A 22,630-nucleotide genomic window follows, 5' to 3' on the forward strand; every position below is an offset into this window, starting at 1 on the left:
ATCGGACAAAAATTACGGCTTGTAAGGGCCCAAGAAGTCAAATCGAGAGATCGGTTTACATGGGAGCTATATCAGGTTATAGACCGATTTGGACCGTACTAAGCACAAGTGTCGAAAGTCAAAACAGATCAACATGACAGCCAAATCGGACAAAAATTGCGGCTTGTAAGGGCCCAGGAAGTCAAATCGGGGGAACGGTTTATATGGGAGCTATATCAGGTTAAAGACCGATTTAGACCGTTCTTGGCACAGTTGTTGGAAGTCGTTACGGACAGCCAAATCGGACAAAACTTGCGGCTTCCAGAGGATTAAGAAGTCTGGAGATCGGTCTATATGGGAGGTATATATAAATCTGAACCGATATGGCCCATTCGCATTCCTCAACGACCTACATCAATATTAAGTATATGTGCAAATTTTCAAGTGGCTAGTTATACGCGTTCGACCGCCTCAGAATGTCGAGACAATCCAGAATATATATACTTTATGGGGTCGCAGGTCAATATTTCGAGGTGTTACAAACGGACTGACTACATTGGCATACCGCCATCCTATGGTGGTGAGTATAAAAAAGGCAAGTAAGCGTTCAAGTTTGAGGGAGTAGAAAACACGACGAACATTTCTCACATTTGAACTGCTTGGAGGCGTGGTGGTTCATCAAGTGTTGGTTCAACTGCAATTGCAATATATTGTTAAAAACACAAATAATTTGAAAACTTAACAAAAAAAAATCTTTAATAATTTTTTTTTTACTTTTTTTTCTTTCAGGTAAGTGACGTTCGCTTAAAAGATTTTAATAGCAATCGAATATCAAGCGTAAGTAAATTTTTTAATTTTTTGTTTTTAATTATTTTTGTATAAGTTTCTGCATTTATTTCAATTTGATTTCTGAAAACAAATTCATAAAAATTTTATTTTCAAAGAAAAAAATTTTTAGAAATGCGTTTAACCCATTATCGCCTGGCCCTCGATTGCCTAGTCCAATTGTGATGAAATTTCATATATTCATTATTAAGGGCATTTATATTGACGCAGTCGTTTATTTTAACATTTTTTTTTTTTTTAATTTTTCGAACAACTTCCAGCTGAATGCTTCTATTCAAAGAATAGCAAAGCAAAGAACTTATAACAGCAAGTGTTTGTACTTTGACTGGCTAGTGGATCATGATTTCTGATACACCATAAATGTTCATCAACGTCTTTGTCAAATAGATTAAAGTACCCTGCATACCCAAAGACTATTGAGTATGGTGTAGAGCACGCTTTTGTTTTGAAACAGGGCTCAATAAATCCTCTAACTCTCTTTAGCGCAGTAAGAGATAAGGAAGTTAATACCAACTAACCATCAATGCTGAGAACAACAAACACATCAACATTGCCAAACTCTTTTTATTGTGCACTTGAACTGCAAGTGCTTTTCGTGCTAAGGCCGCATTGACCTACAGCACAGAACGAGCCGGTTCGTTTGGTTTATCTGTTTGTGCTCTTTTGTTTTGAGCTTTAAAATTCTTTTCGTGATTTTTCCAACATCTTCCTGCTCGAGATAATTTTCAATGCTTACTATTCAAAGAATAGCATAGCGAAGAACTTGTATAAGTTAAGCAAGTGTATGGTATTATTCAAAACACTATGACTGACCAGTGGATCATGATTTCTGATACACCATGTATCAACACATTTGTCAAATTGGGGGCACCTTAATCATTCTGTGGTAGGCTTTTCATAACAAATTGATATTGATATTTGGTCAAAAATGGCGGTTTGCTCGTCAGTTTATCAATACAATTGTCTAGTAATTCCTCCATGATTATGTCTGCTACAATCTGCGATAATGGAGACCTCATTGGCATGCCCATTTTCTGATCATAAAACCTGTCGTCATATATAAAATATCTGGAATCCTTTGTAATCCTTTCACCATCTCTATAAGTAAATCCTTTGGAATTTCTGTATATTCCTGAATAATTGACCATTTCTCCTTTATTGTCGATATTGCCAAATTGGCAGGAACACTGGGAAACAAGGATACAACATCGAATGAGACTAGTAATTCCGTGTCTTTAAACTCTTGGTTGTTGATTCTCGTTTTGAATTATGTTCCATTCTTTATGTTGTATATTGAGTATTTGGATAATCCGTATGTAAAGGAGTTTATAGAGGAACATATCGGCCTAAGTGGGTTACCTGTTTTATGGATTTTTGCTAGTCCATATATCCTTGGAGCGTTAGCAGTTTTACTCAATAACCTGTTTCTTATGGTCGTGTTTGTGATGTTTTGATTAAAAAGGCTGTCCACAGTTTTGTTATTTTTGATTTGAATTCTTGATGTTGGATCTCTTTTTAGTCGTCTGTACGTGCAGATGTCATCTAGGGTGTATCTCATTTTAGCGTCATATTCTCCCCCTATATGGCCACAGTTTTTCCTCCGCCTTTGACGACAAATGCCTGGATTCTAATCCCGACGAGAACATAAGAAAAAATTTTCAGCGCTGGCTATCCCCTCCCCAATGTTTTTTTTTGAAAAAGTAGAACCCGCCGCAGGAAAATAATATGTGCTTTGCAACCTACTCTAGTAGGGTTGGTATACAAAGCACCTTGATCCATTGGACAAATTTCTGCTGATGATGATTCAGGCGAATAAGAAATCGTGATACAGAAAGCTGGTCAAGTTGTTTTGAGCAACATCACACATTTTGCCTTACTTTTTGAAAGTTCTTTGCTGTGCTATTCTTTAAATAGAAAGCATTGAACCAAATGGTCTATAGCCGGACAATATCCTGCAATGGAATCTAAATAATATTTTCAAATTTTTTCGAAAAAGGCAAAAAGCGCCGCAGGCAAAGAAAAGTTAAGTTTAACTTGAGGAAAACCCAAATGGGCCGGAAATATCTCAGTGAAAAAGCCCCAAAAAAGACGAAAATTGGTCCCAAAAGTTTTGTTTTTGTTCTCCATATACCTGTTTGGAGCATACTTTCATGATTAGATTCGGGGTGTAAGATGTACTTTTTTCACATTTTTTTACTTCCAAACTGTACAACTTTTAACTGAATTGTAGAATGTGGACGCATACTGCAGCAAAGTCATTGTAAATTTTGTCACCAATCTTAAGCATGCATCAAAATGAAAATCGAACTACAAATCTCTTTGTAAATTGCAAAATACGAAGCCAATCTCGACCAACATACATACAAATAATAATTAAAATTCATATATCCCCGAAACCAGGGGAGATATCGTATACATCAAGCTGACTTTTTTTGTAGGGAATTTTATGCACTATCAAACAAAATTTTTGAAAATCGGACCACAAGAAGATTGGTGAAGATTGGATTGGATTTGATTGAAGATTTGGCACAATTTTTCAAACTGTTGAGTTGACCAAGAGGCGCCCGGTCCACCTAGGGCCTTGGAGTTTTGCACGATAGCACCTCACCTTTAACCCTTTACAATATCAAAGAGTTATCTCCGTTCCATTTTCAAATGACATATTTTGTACGAGTTTTTTTTTTTTTGTTCCTATCCCACTGTGCGTTTGTTTGAACTTAAAGAAAAATTTCCCCTGGTGAAAGATTTCCGATCGGTTTTCAAATGACATATTTTTTACTAGTTTTTTTCAATTCCATCCAACTGTTCGTTGGTGTAAACTTAAGGAAAAATTTCCCCTGATGTAATATTTTTTACTTAATATTAAAAAGTTTTCATCTGAAATGGTAGTACAAAGATCTTTTTCGTCTCATGATAGATCTTAATAATTTTTAATAAAGATCAATATATCTTTAAATGTTAGGAAAAAGTCTTTGGGACAAGCACGGCATTGTACTAAAGTTAAAACAAAAGAAAAAAACAATAAATAAACATAATTGGAATACTAAATTTGCCAGGGAGATGGCAAAAGGTTATCGAACAAAATGGCAATTATATATTTGATTAAAGTTCATTCTAAGTACTATTAAAAATGCATTTACTTTCTTTTAAAAAATCCGCAATTACTTTTTAGGCAACCCAATATGCCTTAAAACCTATATTTCAAAAGTAAAGATTATAAGCAAAAACGCTTTTGTGATGGGTTACTTGACTTTTACTTTAATTGGCTATAACAGAACATTTATCCCTTTAGAATAGAATAGCGTTCCAAGCGCCTCGATCTACTGCGCTCCGTCTATAATCTCAGAGACAAAGTTTCGAGGTGTCTCTTACCACTTGATCTTTCAATTGAGCTCTTGGCCGTCTCTGTTTGATTTTCTAATGCGTTGAGGTTGCAATAATCGGTTATACGTTCTTATAGTCAATTTGTACAAATAAACTGTTCCATAAGCCATTATATCACTTCCGGCCTTAAATAGCCCAGCTGGCAAATCATCGGTTCCTGCTCCTCCCTCATTCCATACGGGGGTTACTTCTGTGCGGTAGATTTTAGGTAGATAATATCGACAGATAGTTTTTCATATCCCATACAGGAACTGATGCATAACTCTTATCACCATAATGGCTCTGGTCTTAAATTGCTTAACTGGCAACCCATCGGCTCCTGATGCCTTATTACGATAACATAAATTCTGACTGGCTTAATAATAACAATGGAGATTGATTGCGGATACCTGCAATCAATCTCCATTGACATTGTTAAGCCAGTCAGAATTTATATTATCGTAAAAAGGCACCAGGAGCCGATGGATTGCTTAAATCGAAAATTTTTTCACCATTTAACATCTTCATCATATCATCTGCAATGATGAGAAAGTTTATCCGCCAATGATTTCTTTTTCAATTTAATGCTTCAAACCAATGAAAGACGATTGTCAATTCTTCATTAAAGAATGGCAGGCCACTTCAAACACCAAAAACCGCCTTCATTATTTCTCATATGTCTATTATTCCAGTTTAAACAAAAAAAAAAAAAAAACTTCACCATTACCAATATTTTTTGGTTTTTCTAATGAAATGCATACTTTGGCGTTATAATTTAAAGTGGAGAGAAAATACGGTTACAATGGCTAGACTAAAAACCGCATAACACACCATACAATAGCAAAGACCGTGAAAAATATTACACAAATCTCAGGAAAAACGATAATACAAAAAACAAACAAAGAACAAAGTACAATTAAATTGTTATAGTGGGGAGGGAGGAGAGAGAAGAGGGTTTGAGGAAAAACTTAAATCGCCCGCTAAATCAAATCAAAACTGTACTCTTAGTATATACGAGCATGGAACACACACACATCAAGACAATGCGAACGAAAGTCAATGTCTCGTCATGGTAGACTTGATTAGCCGTCATACTAAAATTAATTCGCTTTTGTTGTTATTTTTATTATTTGTGTTCTTTATTTACTGTAGATACTGTTTTTTGCTTTGTTTATAATATATACAAAAAAAAAAAAAACAAACAAAAATAATAACATTAAATTGCATGCAATATTGAGTTTATTTACTAAAAAAATCAGTTTTTTTATTGTTTTTAATTTTTTTTTACTTTGAAGTGTGTACAAAGAACTTTACTTTGTTAATGGCTTGAATTTCAACGAAAAACATAACAAAACAAATATAATGTCAAAGACCTCCTTTGATGAAAATCTTTAAAATTTTTTATTTAAATTCTCTTTTCTCACAACAAATGTTGTCCTAAAACATTTTGAAGATAAAATTTTTTCCCTACCCAAAAAGTCAATGCTTCACAAAACTTCCGCTGATTAAATGAAATAATGGGAATAAAAAACATAACTTAATTTACTCTGTATATGCAGACAGCTAACTAAAAATGTAATTTTTTTCCTGTGTGTGGGATAAGGGGCTGCTGTGTGGGATAAGGGGTTGCGCGTTGTTGGCTTTGCCACCCATTATATATTATTTTTAAATTTACCATAATTGAAAAAAAAAACAGAAATACAAAAATTACATTGACTTGTCACAAAACATAATAACGTTGAAAAACTTGACGTTTTACTTTGGTTGGCATTTTATTTTTGTAATATGATAAAAATTATTTATTCCACCAAATATGGCTAAAGCGTGAACATGTTAAAAAAAAAGAAACAATTAATGGAAACTATTTTTTAAATGGTTGGTATATTTAACGAGGCCAACGTTGCGCAGGGATTAGCATGTCCGCCTATGGCACTGAACGTCTGGGCTCGAACCCTGGCGAGAACAATAATAAAAATTTTTAGTGGTGGTTTTCCCTTCCTCATGCTGGCGACATTTGTGAGGTACTATGCCATGTTAAAACTTCTCTACAAAGAGGTGTCGCACTGCGGCACTCCTTTTGGACTCGTCTATAAAAAGATGGCCCCATATTTTTGGGCTTAAACTTGAGTCGGACATCACTCACTGATATGTGAGAAGTTTGCTCCTGTTACTTAATGGAATGTTCATGGGCAAGTTTGTTGTAGTAAACTTATGAGGGTCCTGGACCATTACTGTGGTACAGGGTATTATAACTTGAACTTGTTGCTAACACCCAGAAGGAAGAGAGATAGACCCATTGACAGGTATACCGATCGACTCAGAATCACTTCCGATTCGATTTATTGGGTTGCCCAAAAAGTAATTGTCAGTAGTATAGTAGTAATATAGTCGGCGTTGACAAATTTTTTCAACGGCTGGTGACTCTGTAATTGCATTCTTTCTTCTGTCAGTTATCAGCTGTTACTTTTAGCTTGCTTTAGAAAAAAAGTGCGCGAAATTTTGTTTACATTTGTTTGTTTGGCGCCAATTTTAATAAGGGTACGACATGTAATGAAAGAAATTCATTAAACAAACCGAATCAACGCTTGTGCACCTTATGCACCTTAAACGCAATGAATTCGATCCGTTTTTAAAACGAATCATAACTGAAGATGAAAAATGGATTGTTTACAACAACGTTAGTCGAAAACGATCATGGTCCAAGCATAGTGAATCAGCTCAAACCACTTCAACGGCTGATATCCACCAAAAGAAGGTTATGCTGTCTGTTTGGTGGGATTGGAAGGGTGTGGTATATTTTGAACTGCTTCCAAGGAACCAAACGATTAATTCGAATGTTTACTGTCAACAATTGGACAAATTGAATACAGCCATCAAGGAGAAGTGACCAAAATTGGTCAATCGTAAAGGTGTCATATCCCACAGGACAACGCTAGACCGTACACATCTTTGGTCACTCGCCAAAAACTGAGTGAGCTTGGCTGGGAACTTTTGATGCATCCACCATATAGCCCTGACCTTGCACCATCAGACTACCATTTATTTCGATCTTTGCAGAACACCTTAAATGGTAAAACTTTCGGCAATAATGAGGCTATAAAATCGCACTTGGTTCAGTTTTTTGCAGATAAAGGCCAGAAGTTCTATGAGCGTGGAATACTAAATTTGCCAGGAAGATGGCAAAAGGTTATCGAACAAAATGGCAATTATATATTTGATTAAAGTTCATTCTAAGCTTTATTAAAAATGCATTTACATTCTTTTAAAAAATCCGCAATTACTTTTTAGGCAACCCAATAGCTTTGACTCTGTCTGTCTGTCTGTCCGTCTGTTCATGTCAATTTGTGTACAAAGTACTGGTCGCAATTTTCATCCTATCGTCTTCAAATTTGGCACAAGCATTTTCTTAGAGAGCCCTAGAGACGAATCCTATTGAAGTTGGAAAAAATCGGGTCAAATTTGGATGTAGCTTCCATATACACTCGCACAGATATGTCTACATACCCTTTCATAAATATCAGTGACGTAAACTGGCAGTATCGTAGTTAGGATAAGACTTTACCCTCAAAATTTTATCTAATTATAATAATGGAAAACATGCTACAAAATTTTACCAACAATAGACATTTTGGAGAAAAACTCTTTCGTAGGGAAATTTCGTTAGGAAAAACGTGTTTATTGAATGGGGTATGTAGACTTTTCTGACCCACTGTATATGTTCGTCCGATTTGGACCAAAGTTGCAATTATATCGTCATTTGTAAACCGATTCTCACGAAATTTTGCACGAAGGGTTCTTTTATAAGTATCGATATTATTAGCGCATTTCATAGAAATCGGTTCAAATTTAGATATAGCTCCCATATATATGTTCGTCCGATTTTGACTAAAATTCCAAATATATCGTCATTTGTAAACAGATTATCAAGAAATTTATCACGACTGATTCTGTTATAAATCTCGATATAATTTGAATTTCATAGAAATCGGTTCAAATTTAGATATAGCTCCCATATATATGTTCGTCCGATTTTGACTAATATTGCAATTATATCGTCATTTGTAAGCCGATTATGACGAATTTTTGCACGAGGGACTCTCTTACAAGTCTCGATATAATTGTTGAATTTCATACAAATCGGTTCAGATTTAGATATAGCTCCCACATATATGTTCGCCCGATTTGAACTAAAATTGCAATTATATCGTCATTTGTAAACCGATTCGCACGAAATTTTGCACGAGGGACTCTCTTACAAGTCTCGATATAATTGTTGAATTTCATACAAATCGGTTCAGATTTAGATATAGCTCCCACATATATGTTCGCCCGATTTAAACTAAAATTGCAATTAAATCGTCATTTGTAAACCGATTCTCACGAAATTTCGCACGAGGGATACTTTTTTTAAGTCTCGGTATTATTGGTGAATTTCATAGAAATCGGTTCAGATTTAGATATAGCTCCCATATATATTTTCGTCCGATGTGGACTAAAATTGCAATTATATCGTCATTTGTAAGCCGTCATTTTTCACGAGGGACTCTCTTGCAAGTCTCGATATAATTGTTGAATTTCATAGAAATCGGTTCAAATTTAGATATAGCTCCCATATATATGTTCGTCCGATTTGGACTAAAATTGCAATTATATCGTCATTTGTAAACAGATTATCACGAAATTTTGCAAGAGGGATTCTCTAATAAGTCTAGACATAATTAGTGAATTTCATAGAAATCGGCCCAGATTTAGATATAGCTCCCATATATATGTTCGTCCGATTTGGACTAATATTGCAATTACATCGTCAATTGTATTCCAATTCTCATGAAATTTTGCACGAGGGATTCTCTAATAAGCCTCAACAATATTGGGGAATTTCATAGAAATCGGCCCAGATTTAGATATAGCTCCCATATATATGTTCGTCCGATTTGCACTAGTATGGCAATAATTTGGTCATTTGTTAACCGCTTCACACGAAACTTGGCACATATGATTCCCATATGACTCCCGGTATTGCCATTGAATTTAATAAAAATTGTTTCAGATTTAGATGTATCTCCCCTATATATTTTCTTCCAATTTCGAATAATACCCAATAATTTTGTAATTTGTTAACCGATCTTCACAAAATTTGGCACGAAGTTTTCTCTTATAACTCTTCTGATGACTGATGGATTTCATAGAAATTTGTTTAGTTTTAGATATAACTCCCATATATATGCATTTCCCGATTTTCAATTTTAAGGCCTTTGCTAACCTATTTATCAGTTGATCTTCTCAAAAATTTGCACAACGATTTACTCCACGGCTCCTACTATATGTACGGATTTTAAATTCTACATGACAAATTTAAGCAAATTTTAAATTCGATAACTTAGCCCGCATATCCAATGTGGCGTGGGGTATCAAAAGGTAAGCTTCGCTTGACTTTAGCCCATCCTTATTTGTTTTTATATGAAATAATTTATTCACTATTTTAGAAATTTTTTAAGAAAAAATTTTCTCTGTTTAAGTAAAATCTGTACTTGGTATTAGCAAATTTTTTCTTAAATAGTAGTAAATTATACTTTAATTAAGGTCAAAATATCCTTCGATAAAGGAAAAATATTTAATTTTTAGTAATCTCTTTTTATACCCTCCTTCATAGGATGGGGTATACTTATTGCGTCATTCCGTTTGTAACACCTCGAAATATTCCTCTAAGACCTCATAAGGTAAAACATTTTAAGTCGACCTAGCCATGTCGAAGTAGTAAAGCTGCCACTTGACATTTTGCACTAATACTTCTTATCAGTGTAGGTCGGTTGGAATTGTAAATGGGCCATATTGGTCCATGTTTTGATATAGCTGCCATATAACCCGATCTTGGATCTTGACTTATTAAGCCATTAGAGGCCGCAATTCTAATCCGATTTGGCTGAAATTTTATACAACGGCTTCTCCCATGATCTTGAACATACGTGGTCTGAATCGATCTATAGCCGGATACAGCTATGCCAAGTATTGTTTAAATCGATAAATAACCTGATATAGCTGTCATATGAACCGTTCTGGGATCTTGCCTTCTTAGGCCTCTAGAGAGATCAAATCTTATCAAATTTGGCTGAAATTGTGCATGAAGTGTTTTGTTATGACTTTCAACAACTGTACCAATTATGGTTCAAATCGGTACATAACTTTATATAGCTGCCATATAAAACGATCTGGGATCTTGGCTTCTTACGCCTCCAAAGGGCGTTATTCTTTTCCGATTTAGGTGAAATTTTGTACAACGGCTTCTCCCATGACCTTCAACATACGTTTCAAATATGGTCTGAATCGATCTTTAGCCTAATACAGCGCCCATAGAAACCGATCTTTCATTAAAAGAGAGATAGCGCGCAAAGAACTCGACAAATGCAATCAATGGTGGAGGGGATATAAGATTCGGGTCGGCTGTACTTAGCTCGCTCTTACTTGTTATATGGTGTGGGATGTTCTTAACAACGCATTATGGGCCCAAGGATCGGTTTTAGAGGTAACAAATCCCAGGAAGCAGCTAGGACTCCAACGATTTGCACCAAACAGTTAAACAGCGCCACTAGCGACAACTATACCAGATTGCTAATTACAGAGTTGCCATCTAGCTCCAATATTTTGTTTTTGGGCTATCCAAAGTCATAGCAACAAAATAACGTCGTTACTTATTGAAGATTATTAAGTTCAAAAATGGACTTTTTGCCTCTAAAACTGGTCATAGGGCCCATAGTGCATCGTGAGGCAGAGGTTAGCACTGACCTCCTAGTTTTGAATTTCTCCGATATCCGAAAATAAAAATTTAGCTGTGGTTATCCCCTGGTAATGCCAGCACCATTTGTGTGGTATTAGGCCATGTAAAAACTTCACCTCATTGAGGTGTCTCGCTGTGACACTCTGTTCGGACTCGGCTATAAAATGAGGTCCCTTATTATTTAGTTTCACTAGAATCGGACATATATATGGTATAGGAAAAGTTTACCCCCTGTTTCTTTATGGTATATACGTGGGTAAATTTGCAATTTGCCGTCACTAAGTGACCATGCCATTTCCAAAAAAGCTGGGGCGAACATATCCATATCGCTGTATGGTGTGGTGATATGGTGGACGGTATTTTAAATCATTCACCAAATGTAAAATACTAAAATATTAAATCGGATCCACATCGTATTGCTGGCCTATGCATTACAGACACTCTGGAAACCCTACCATCTAATGGAAAGTTTGAAAAAAGACAAGCCTTGCAAGACTCATACATTCATGCAAGGTGTCATGTAAAGGCTGTGAATTGCAGTTGAACCACTTTTAATGCTTTATGGTGTTGTAGTATGGTGGACGGCACTTAAAGAATCCCTCATCCATCTTTGTTCAGTAATCAGTCTGATCTAAATGAAGCTAGACACCATTCCACCACTTAGAAGAGGTTACTAATCGAAGCAGTGAATGTAATTCTGCACTCAATGTCTACAAACATCTTGGCTATACAATAAACTGCGACCACTGCCGTGAGGTTAAGATAGTTTTCTCATTAATTAAGCAGCATCTAGGGACCCATAATCCTTTATATATGCGAAATTTTTCTTCAAATGGCTGTTCAAAGATTATTTTAACAGTGTAGTTGTCCAGGACACTCATTCCCTTGGTATTTTTTTTCGAAACTCCCCAACCTTGCACCTAAGAAAAAACTTTTGACCCCACCCTCGTCATAAGTCCATATGAACATTATCTGCTAGTAATGACGACAATGGCAGTGGCAATCCATAATAAACAACTAATGAATAAAAATAAAATAACAACAACATCAACTTCAAAAAAGATATTCAATTGTTGTTGCCAATATGGCGTTAAATGAAATAAATCAGAAATCTCAAAACCAAAAGAAATAAAACAACGAACAAAATCCCCACCAAAAAAAAAAAAAAAAGAAATCCGAAAATAAGAATAAACGATGGCGTTAAAGTATTTATAAGTCCATATGTCTGTCCGTCTGTCCATCCATCCGTCTTAGCTTCCTTCGCCGTACAATACAATTGTTCATTTTGGCGGCCTGCGCCTGACTCCCTGATTAGCCAAAATGCCAAACAAAAATAAAGCCAGCCCAACATGGTTTTGTGTGCTAAATGCAAAAATATCGCTTTATTTTATTTTATTTCAACATTTCTTGCGTTTCTCCACATTTCTTGTCATGCCATTCTCAAAATCTCCATTTATTTTGGTTGGCGTGCAATTCTCAAAGTCATTGACTTAACACACCACCATGCCATACCACACCACACCAAACCCAGTCAACACCAAGAGGCAAGTGGCGGCGGCGGCAGCAGCCAGGCAATTCACGGGTAAGGCAAATAAAATTCACAAAAGCCGCCACTCACGGTTGCCTTACATTTAAGTATTTTATAAACAAAAATGGTAGTGCCTTTTTTTGCGGTTGATTTTTTTTTATTCGCGAAAAAACCGCCAATACTTGTACGCTGCAAAAAAAAAGCAAACAGTGCTAAAGAAAAATCTACGACAAAAAATTCTAAATTTAAGTCACGTCATAGAGGCGCACCACATCGCATACTAAAGGAGTGTGAACAGAAGCAAATAAACGGCAAAGCACTCAGTTCATACATCTCTCTGTATGTTTAAATGTGTTTTTTGAGTATTTAATTGAAATTAAAACTTAATGAACTTAAATTTTTAATGAACAATTTAATTAAGCTTATCTGCTGCTATCTCAGTTGTTTGGAGAATTTCACTGTTTTAGAAATTCATTGGCCACTGCTGTGTTTTTTTGTTTGTTTTTTGTTTCAAAGTAGTTGTCAATGAATTGAGGGCGACCAACTTGAGTTGTCTAAACTACCCCCATTGCAATTCTCTATGGGCGGCTACGCGTGTGCACTTCGCAAATCTCCTTTAATTAATTGATTTGATAATGCATTTGGAATATCGAAGAAATAGTTGGGTTCGAGAGGGCTGAAATTAAAATAAACGATTTTCATTCCTTAAATTCGATTAATTTTCTAAATTAATTGGGGGGTTGTAAAGAGATAGAGTAGGGATTCTCTCCACCAAAAAAAAAAAAAAAACTTTTTTTGTTGACATAAAATTTTAAAAAATTATCTATACAAAATTAAAAAAAAAAAAAAAATTAAAAAATGTTCTATACAATGGCCACTTATAGAAAAAGGATACCTTTGACAAGTCGACACTTCAAAGAAATTACTATCACTTAGATATGGCAACTTCAGCCAAGTGTAGTTGTATAATAAAGGAGACTTTTTGGAATCTCCACAGAGAAGTGGAGACTTAAAAGAAGAAAAGGTCTCAAAGAAGTGGAGACTTTAAACGAGTGGAGATTTCAAAAAGTGGAGACTTCAAAGAAGTGGAGACTTTAAAGAAGTGGAGACTTTAAAGAAGTGGAAACTTCAAATAAGTGGATATTTTAAAGAAGTGGAGACTTCAAAGAAGTGGAGACTTTAAAGAAACAAAGTCCCAAAGAAGTGGAGACTTCTAACGACTGGAGTCTTCAAAGAAGTGGAGTCTTCAAAGAAGTGGAGTCTTCAAAGAAGTAGAGATTTGAAAGAAGTGGAGATTTCAAAGAAGTGCAGATTTTAAAGAAGTGGAGACTTTAAAGAATTGGAGACTTTAAAGAAGTAGATACTTTAAAGAAGTGGATACTTTAAAGAAGTAGAGACTTCAAAGAAGTGGAGACTTCAAAGAATCAAAGTCCCAAAGAAGTGGAGACTTCTAACGCAGGAATATTCAAAGAAGTGGAGATTTCAAAGGAGTGGAGACTTCAAAGAAGTGGAGACTTCAAAGAAGTGAAAACTTCAAACGAGTGAAAACTTCAAAGAAGTGAAGACTTCAAAGATGTGGAGACTTCAAAGAAGTGGAGACTTTAAAGTGAAGACTTCAAACGAGTGGAGTCTTCAAAAAAGTGGAAACTTTAACACGAGTGGTTACTTCAAATCCGTGGAGATTTTAAAGAAGTGAAGACTTCAAATATGTGGAGATTTCAAAGAAGTAAATAATTCAAAGATGGAAAAACTTTAAAGATGTTAAAACTTCAAATATGTGGACTTTAAAGAAATTAAAATTTTAAAGAAGTTGAAACTGCAAAGAAGTGAGATCTTCAAAGAAGTGAAAACTTCAAAGTGAAAACTTCAAAGTGAAAACTTCAAAGAAGTCAAAACTTCAAAGAAGTCAAAACTTCAAAGAAGTGAAAACTTCAAAGAAGTTTAGACTTCAAAGAAGTTTAGACTTCAAAGAAGTTAAGACTTCAAAGAAGTTTAGACTTCAAAGAAGTTTAGACTTCAAAATCGTTGGACTTCAAAGAAGTGAAAAATTCAAAGAAAGGGAGCCTTTAAGGAAGTGGATATTTCAAAAAAGTGGAGACTTCAAAAAAGTGTAAACTCCAAAGAAATAAGAACTTCAAATAAGTGAAGCTTTCAAGAAAGTGGAAATTTCAAATAAGTGAAGACTTCAAGGATGTGAAATCTTCAAAAAAAAGTTCAGACTTCGGTGAAGAGGAAACTTCAAAGAATTGAAGACCTCAAGGAAGTGGAGACTTCAACATAATGGATACTTTAAAGAAATAGAGCCTTGAATGAACCGGAGAATTCAATAAAGTGGTTTCTACAACGACTACGAGACTTATGAGAAGTGGATACTTTAAACAAATTAACTTCAAAAAAGTGGATACATCAAAGAAGCAAAGACTACAAAAAATGGATTCTTCAAAGATGTGAAGACTTCCGAAAAGTGAAGACTCCCAAGAAGTGAAAACCTCACTTCAAAGAAGTGAACACTTTAAAGAAATGTACACTTCAAGAAAGGGGAGACTTCAAAAAAGTGAAAAATTCAAAATGGAGAAGTGGAGACTTCAAAGAAGTTGAGACATCAAGAAGGGGAGCATTCAGGGAATTAGAAACTTTAGAGAAATGAATTCTTCCAAGAAGTGGAGACTTCAAAGAAGTGGAGACTTCAAAGAAGTGGACATTACACAGAAGTGGAGACTTCAAAGTAGTGAAGATTCAAAAAGTGAATACTTTAAAGAAATGGAAACCTACGAGTGGAGACTTCCAGGTGAAGTGAAGTGAAAACTTCAAAGAAGTGAAGACTTTAAGGAAGTTGAGACATCAAGAAGGTGGAGCCTTCAAGGAATTAGAAACTTTAGAGAAGTGAATACTTCCACGAAGTGCAGACTTCAAAGAAGTGAACATTACACAGAAGAGGAGACTTCAAAGTAGTGAATATTCAAAATGTGAATACTTTAAAGAAATGGAAACCTACGAGTGAAGACTTCCAGGAAGTGAAAACTTCAAAGAAGTGACTTTAAGGAAGTTGGGTCTTCAATGAAATGGACGCTTCAAACTGGTGGAGACTTCAAAGAAATGGAGACTCCAAAGAAATGGAGACTCCAAAGAAATGGAGACCCCAAAGAAATGGAGACTCCAAGAAAAGTAGAGCCTTCAAAGAATTGGAAACTTCAATGGTGTGGAAAATTCATTGAACCACATCCTTCGACAATAGGATGTATGTATACAATTAACCAAACGAACTCGAATCCTATCGTGTTTTCGACAGATTGATGAACAAAGGTGTGAATACTTCGATGTATTCCCAATGGGATAAACAAATTTAGATATCGTAAGATGGTGTGAAACATATCAAAAACTAGTTTTAAATTTCTAGAAAGGAGCCTTTTTAGGCTTGTTGTTTGACATATTTTTTCGTGTATAGAAATTCTTTATTTAAAGCTTTAATTTAAACACTTTTGACACTATTGCGCCTAAAGTAGTCACCAAGTGAATAAATTTCAAATTAATTAAAAAGCAATCATGACTCTCAGTCTATACTTTGTTAGCTCTACGCATTTATTATTTGTAAAATGAAAACAATACAAAGATATTTAATAAAAATATTTGCTTTAAAAATATTGCTAAAAAAAAAACACAAACATTACCTTGGCGGAGACAAAAAAGGCTATAAATATAAAAACAAACATACCTACAGAACAATAACATGACAATCAACCAACGGTCAGGGGAAAAAACCGATAAAAAATTCTGAAAAATTTTATTAACACATGATACTAACTGTGGATTTTAGTTGAAAATTTTAAAGAAAATAAATAACGACTGCTGAAATAAAACGAAATGCAAGTTGGCCAACTCAGGTTAAGACATATGTGAAATTTGATTTAAACAATCGCTTCCATAAACACTTGCGGAATAATAAAACAACAAACTAGTAAGGAAGGCCAAAAGTCGGGCGGTGCCAACTGTATAATGCCCTACACCTACCCTATAAGTACAATGTGGGAGCTATATCCCATTCTGAACCATTTTTGATGGACCTCGGCGAGCAAAAATATGTACAAACTGTAATAACTACGGTTGACAAAAGACTTCATTATTGCAAATTACCCAAAATCTGACAAACATATATATGGGAGCTATAACTAATACTGAACTGATTTTTATGAAATTCAATGTCGGGAGTCATAAGAAAATACTTCCAGCCAAATTTCGAGAAAATCGGTCAACAAATGACCATTTTATTGCATTATTACTGCAAATCGGACGAACATATATATGGCAGGTATATCCAAATCTGAACCGATTTCTATGATATTCACCTGTAATGTCGAGAGTCATAAGAAAATCCTTCCCGCCAAATTTCGAGAAAATCGGTTAACAAATGACCATTTTAGTGCATTATTACTGCAAATCGGACGAACATATATATGGGAGCTATATTCAAATCTGAACCGATTCAATAGGCTTCGTCTCTGGGCCGAAAAACATGCCCATACCAAATTTGAAGACGATCTGATAAAAATTTCGACCTGTAGTTTGTACACAAATTAACAAGGACAGACGGACATAGCTAAATCGAATCAGAAAGTGATTCTGAGTCGATCGGTATACTTATCAATGGGTCTATCTCTCTTCCTTTTGGGTGTTACAAACTAATTCACTAAGTTGTAATACCCTGTTCCACAGTAATGGTGTAGGGTATAAAACATTATCAAACCAAAATCATAAAATAAAGACAAAATAGATTTTTTTGTTTTTATACATATTTTATAAGTTTTTGTAAATGTGCCATATCGGTCAATAACCTGATATAGCTGCCATATAAACCGATCTTGGGTCTTGACTTCTTGAGCCTTTAGAGGGCGCAATTCTTATCCGATTGGAATGAAATTTTTCATGACGTGTTTTGTTATGATGTCCAATACCTGTGCCAAGTATGATTCAAATCGGTCCATAACCTGATATAGCTGTCATATAAACCGATCTTGGGTCTTGACTTCTTGAGCCACTAGAGTGCGCAAATCTTATCCGATTGGAATGAAATTTTTCATGACGTGTTTTGTTATGATATCCAATAACTGTGCCAAGTATGATTCAAATCGGTCCATAACCTGATATAGCTGTCATATAAACCGATCTTGTGTTTTGACTTCTTGAGCCTCTAGAGGGCGCATTTTTTACCCGATTTGAATGAATTTTGGCACGTAGTATTTTGTTATGATATCCAACAACTGTACCAAGTATGGTTAAAATTGGTTTATAACCTGATATAGCTGTCATATAAACAGATCTCGGGACTTGACTTCTTGAGCCTCTAGAGGTCGCAATTATTATCCGATTTGTCTAAAATTTTGTACAACGGATCCTCTCATGAGCATCAACATACGTGTTTATTATGGTCTGAGTCGGTCTATAGGCCCGATACAGCTCCCATATAAATCGATCTCTCTATTTTACTTCTTGAGCCCCCAAAGGGCGCAATTCTTATTCGAATTGGCTGACATTTTACCGGACCATATCTTGATATCGCTCTAATAGCAGAGCAAATATTTTCTTATATCCTTTTTTGCCTAAGAAGAGATGCCGGGAAAAGAACTCGACAAATGCGATCCATGGTGGAGGGTATATAAGATTCGTCCAGGCCGAACTAAGCACGCGTTTACTTGTTCTTTATAAATTTTGTGTTCCACATTTTTAGAGACTTGAATTTTTTTTTAATTTATATGAAAAACGTTTTTTACCTTCAAGGAAACTTAAATTTACCAAATGACAACATCAAAACATTTTACTACATAAAATCCAAATGCAATAACTTCAACATTTGTTCAAACAACAAAAAAATACCAATTTAAATTTTTGTTTAAAAAACAAAACCTCTATGCACCAACCAGATGTTCATTGGGCCGCATAGTTATTGCTCTTTAAAATTCAAACATGAGAATGTTGCAATAACAACCGACCGACCGAGTAACCAACCAACCAACAAATTTAAACTTGAACTTGTCAAATTTAAATTGTTAACTTTGTTGTTGAATTGTAATTGTGCTAAAATAAGAGAAGAAGAAAAAAAAAACAATCAGACATCAAATAAAACTTTAATTGGCTTTGAAAGTGTGTTACTGGGTATTGAATGCGAAATTGCAATAACAACAATCAACAATTCTACTATGATTTTGATTTTCCATTGCAATTTGTAAGTCAATTTTATGTTGTTGTAGATGTTGCTGTTGCTGTTGCTGTTTTAGTGACAAAACTAAATTGGCATTGAATTTAAAAGTAATTGCTTGTGATTTCTAGGGGCCATACACATATGTAGGGGGAGGGCCAGCAGGGAGGCTTTGTAACAAAAAACAACATAAATTATATAAATACTTGGAATTCAATATAAAGCCAATGATATTTATTTAAAGCCAATGAAGTAAAAAAAAAGTAAAAAATATTTTAAAAACACTTGGAAGAATGAAGTTAAGCATTTACTAAGCCGCTAATTTGTTTGATTTCAAAACAACTTTTCAAGGAATGTATTTTATTTCCTTCTTTGGAATGTGAAAAAAATATTTAAGATATCTAAAGTCTTGGTAGTATTTCCAGCCTAGAAGTACGAATGGTCATGTGGTCATATGATGAAGGTTATTACTAGACTGGCTGCAAAAGAAAAGCTAAGTAAAAAACGAAAAAGTATTAAGAATTAAGAGTAAAATTAAAAAAAAAATAAAAAAAAAAAACAAATAAAAAGGCGTTAAATTCGGCTCGGCCGAACTTTGGATACCCACCACATCGGGATATATATGTAAACCACCTTTCGTCAAAAACCCGTGAAGAATGCATAGTTTATGCCCCCATAGGAGCTATATCGAAATATGGTCCGATTTGGACCAAATTCGGCACGGACATTGAGTGGTTTCATAAGTACAAGTCATTGTTTTGGTAGCTATATCCACATATAGACCGATCTGAACCATATACGACACGGATGTTGAAAAGCCTAACATAAGTCACTGTGTCAAATTTAAGCGAAATCGGACAACAAATGCGCTTTTTATGGGGCCAAGACTTTAAATCGAGGGAGCGGTCTATATGGCAACTATATCCAAATCTGGTTCGATCAGGGCCAAATTGCTGAAAGATGTCGAAAGGCCCTACATTTCGGCGACATCGGACAATAAATTCGCATTTTATGGGCCCCAAACCTTAAATCGAGAGAGCGGTCTATATGGCAGCTATATCCAAATCTGAACGGATCTGGACCAAATTGCAGAAAGATTTCGAGGGGGTAGCACAACTCACTGTCTCAAATTTCGGCGAAATCGGACTATAAATGTGCCTTTTATGGGCCCAAGACCTTAAATCGAGAGATCGGTCTATATGGCAGCTATATCCAAATCTGGACCGATCTCAGCCAAGTTGAGGAAATATGTCAATAGCATAGCACAAATAATTTTTTTTTTTTTTAATTTCAATTAATTTCTATGTTTGGTACACAAATGTATACCTAGAGCATGAATTTGGGGCAAAGGTCGTGGCCACGCGGGGGTTCTCCAAAAATGTATATTCTAACCCAGGCGTTTAGCGTCATAGGCGGACATGCTTAACTCTGCGCTACGGTGGTCTCCGTTTGTAATACCTCGAAATATTGATCTGCGAACCCATGAAGTGTGTATATTCTTGATCGTCTCGACATTCTAAGTCGATGTAGTCATGCCAGTCGATCCATCGGTCCGTTGATCAAAATCACAAGATATCCGCTCGAAATTTTGCATAAATACTTCATATTGATTTGGGTCTTTGAGGATTGCAAATGGGCCAATGGGTTCTGATTTGGATATAGCTTCAATATGAAGAAGTGTTTCGATTCGACTTCTTGAGCCTCAAGAACACTCAACTGTTATCCGCTGTAAGTATGGTCTAAATCGGCTATAACTTGATACAGCTCCTATATATAAACCGATCCCTCTATTTGATATTTTGAGCCTCTGAAAGCCGCAATTATTATAGGATTTGACTGAAATTTTGCACATGGTGTTTGGTTACAATTTCGAACAAACGAGCCTATAACGTTTCAATTCGGTCTATAACCTAATATATCTCCCATCGGGGACGTAGCCAGGGTGGGGAGGGTCTATCAGGACCGAACCCCCTCCCCATATTTCTATTTTTCGAATATAAGCGACTATACGAACTTATTATAGTTTTGAAGTTCTAATATGCCTTCCCCAAAATAAAATTCTGGCTACGTTATTGTCTCCCAGTTTAACATCTTAAGCTCCAGGAAACCACAATTGTTATCCGATTTAGTTGAAATTTTGCACCTATTGTTTTATTATAACTTCCAAATCGGTCTATGACCGAATATATCTCCCATCAGGGACGTAGCCAGGGTGGGGAGGGGCTATCGGGACCGAGCCCCCCTCCCCATATTCCTATTTATCAAATATTAACGTACTTATTATAGTTTTGAAGTTTTAATATGACCCCGCAACAAATTTCTGACTACGTTCATGTCTCTCTTATTTATCATATTTACCCCAGGAAACCACTATTGTTTTCCGATTTGGCTAAAATTTTGCAGGTGGTGATTTATTTTAACTTCCAACAACTGTGCCTAGCACGGTTCAAATCAGTATATAACCTAATATATCTCCCATCGGGGGGCAGAGTGGAGAGGGCCTATCGTGGCCGAACACCCCCATATTCCTAATTTTCGAATATTTGCGACTAAAAGGACTTCTTACTGTTTTGAAGATTTAACAATAAAATCCTGACTACGTTCCTGTCTCCCGGTTTAACATCTTAAGCCCCAGGAAACCACAATTGTTACCCGATTTAGCTGAAATTTTGACGTTGTGTTTTATTTTAACTTCCAACAACTGTGCCTAGTACGGTCCAAATCCGTCCATAATCTGATGTAGCTCCCATGTAAACCTATATCCCGATTTGACATCTTTAACTCTCGAAAGCCGTAATTGTTCGATTTGCCTGAGATTTTGCACGCACATGCCTTTTTGGTGGATCCTTCTATATTAACCTATCTCCCGATTTAGCCTTCTACGGCCCCTAGAAGCTTCAATTTTTGCCTGGTTTGTTAGAAATTTGGTACCTAAAGTACAACTATGCCTCTCAACATACTTTATTTTGTTTAAATTATTAACAGAATCCATGGTGGTGGGTTCTCAAGATTCAGCACGGTCAAACTAAGCATGTTTTTACTTGAGTTTCTGTTTGTGCTCCTTGAAGTATTTTAAGTACCATACAAATTAAAAACTCAATTAGTTTGCCCCAAACTAAACTTTTAAGACCAATTAATTTTTTGGTTTGTAGGTGATTTATTTTTTTTTTTTTGTAATTTTTCTTATTACACCACTGTGACTAAAACTCATCTATGAGATATGTATGTCTAAAAAAAATCAATCACTATCAATTTCAAAAAGTTCAACGCTAAAATAGGTCAATTGATAAAACTCATATCTGTTGACAGACAATCAGACAGACAGAGAAATGGGGGCCACTCGAAAATAAAATGGAACTAAAAATCAAATTTGTTTTTCTATTCCATAAAAAAAAACAGACAACCAAATAGCTAACAAGCCAGTGACATATGTTGAAAAGCGCCCACAAAGTGTTTTCCATATTTAATGAAACACAAAAAATCGAGACCAATAATAAATAATGCGACACAATTGCCTTATTGACTTTGGTGTGTTGTGGCTGTAAATTATTTACTAAATATATTGTTTCGCAAATTAAATTCTAATAAAGATTAGACAAAATGTAAATATTTAACTAATAATAGACTAATGGAGTGCTTAAAGGGAACTTTTGAATTTGTGTGTGTGTGTGTGTCCATAAACTCAGTGACTCCCCTTTGGGAGAGTCATAAATGTTGCCTCTCTATGTTACATGTATAAATTAGTGTGTGTCTCTCTCTCTCTCCCTCTCTTTCTCTCTTAAGTCATAACTTCCGAATGTGATCAAAATCTAATTTCCCCGCCAATGTCAATTCATTTAAGTGAAGAGTTTAATGGGGGGGTGGGGGGTTTACTATATGCCATCGACATAATTTACAATTCAACTTTAGGCAGGGAAAATACCTCACCAAGTTAATAAAAGTCAGGTAG

The 22,630-nt window shown here is 35.3% G+C and overlaps 1 protein-coding gene across 2 annotated transcripts in view; it reads left to right on the forward strand.

Moving 5' to 3' along the window:
• LOC106096236 (uncharacterized) overlaps nucleotides 1-22,630 on the forward strand; it is a 145,250-nt gene that overhangs the window by 114,528 nt on the left and 8,092 nt on the right. Inside the window, exon 3 of one of the 2 annotated variants that reach the window (XM_013263882.2) lies at nucleotides 769-816. The exons of the other annotated variant lie outside the window; for it this stretch is intronic. Within the exon in view, the coding sequence (XP_013119336.2) occupies nucleotides 769-816 (48 nt within the window). The remainder of the gene's footprint in view (nucleotides 1-768; nucleotides 817-22,630) is intronic. 2 annotated transcript variants of the gene reach the window in all.

This window comes from Stomoxys calcitrans, chromosome 2, assembly GCF_963082655.1.
Source record: "Stomoxys calcitrans chromosome 2, idStoCalc2.1, whole genome shotgun sequence".
NCBI classification, from domain to species: domain Eukaryota; kingdom Metazoa; phylum Arthropoda; class Insecta; order Diptera; family Muscidae; genus Stomoxys; species Stomoxys calcitrans.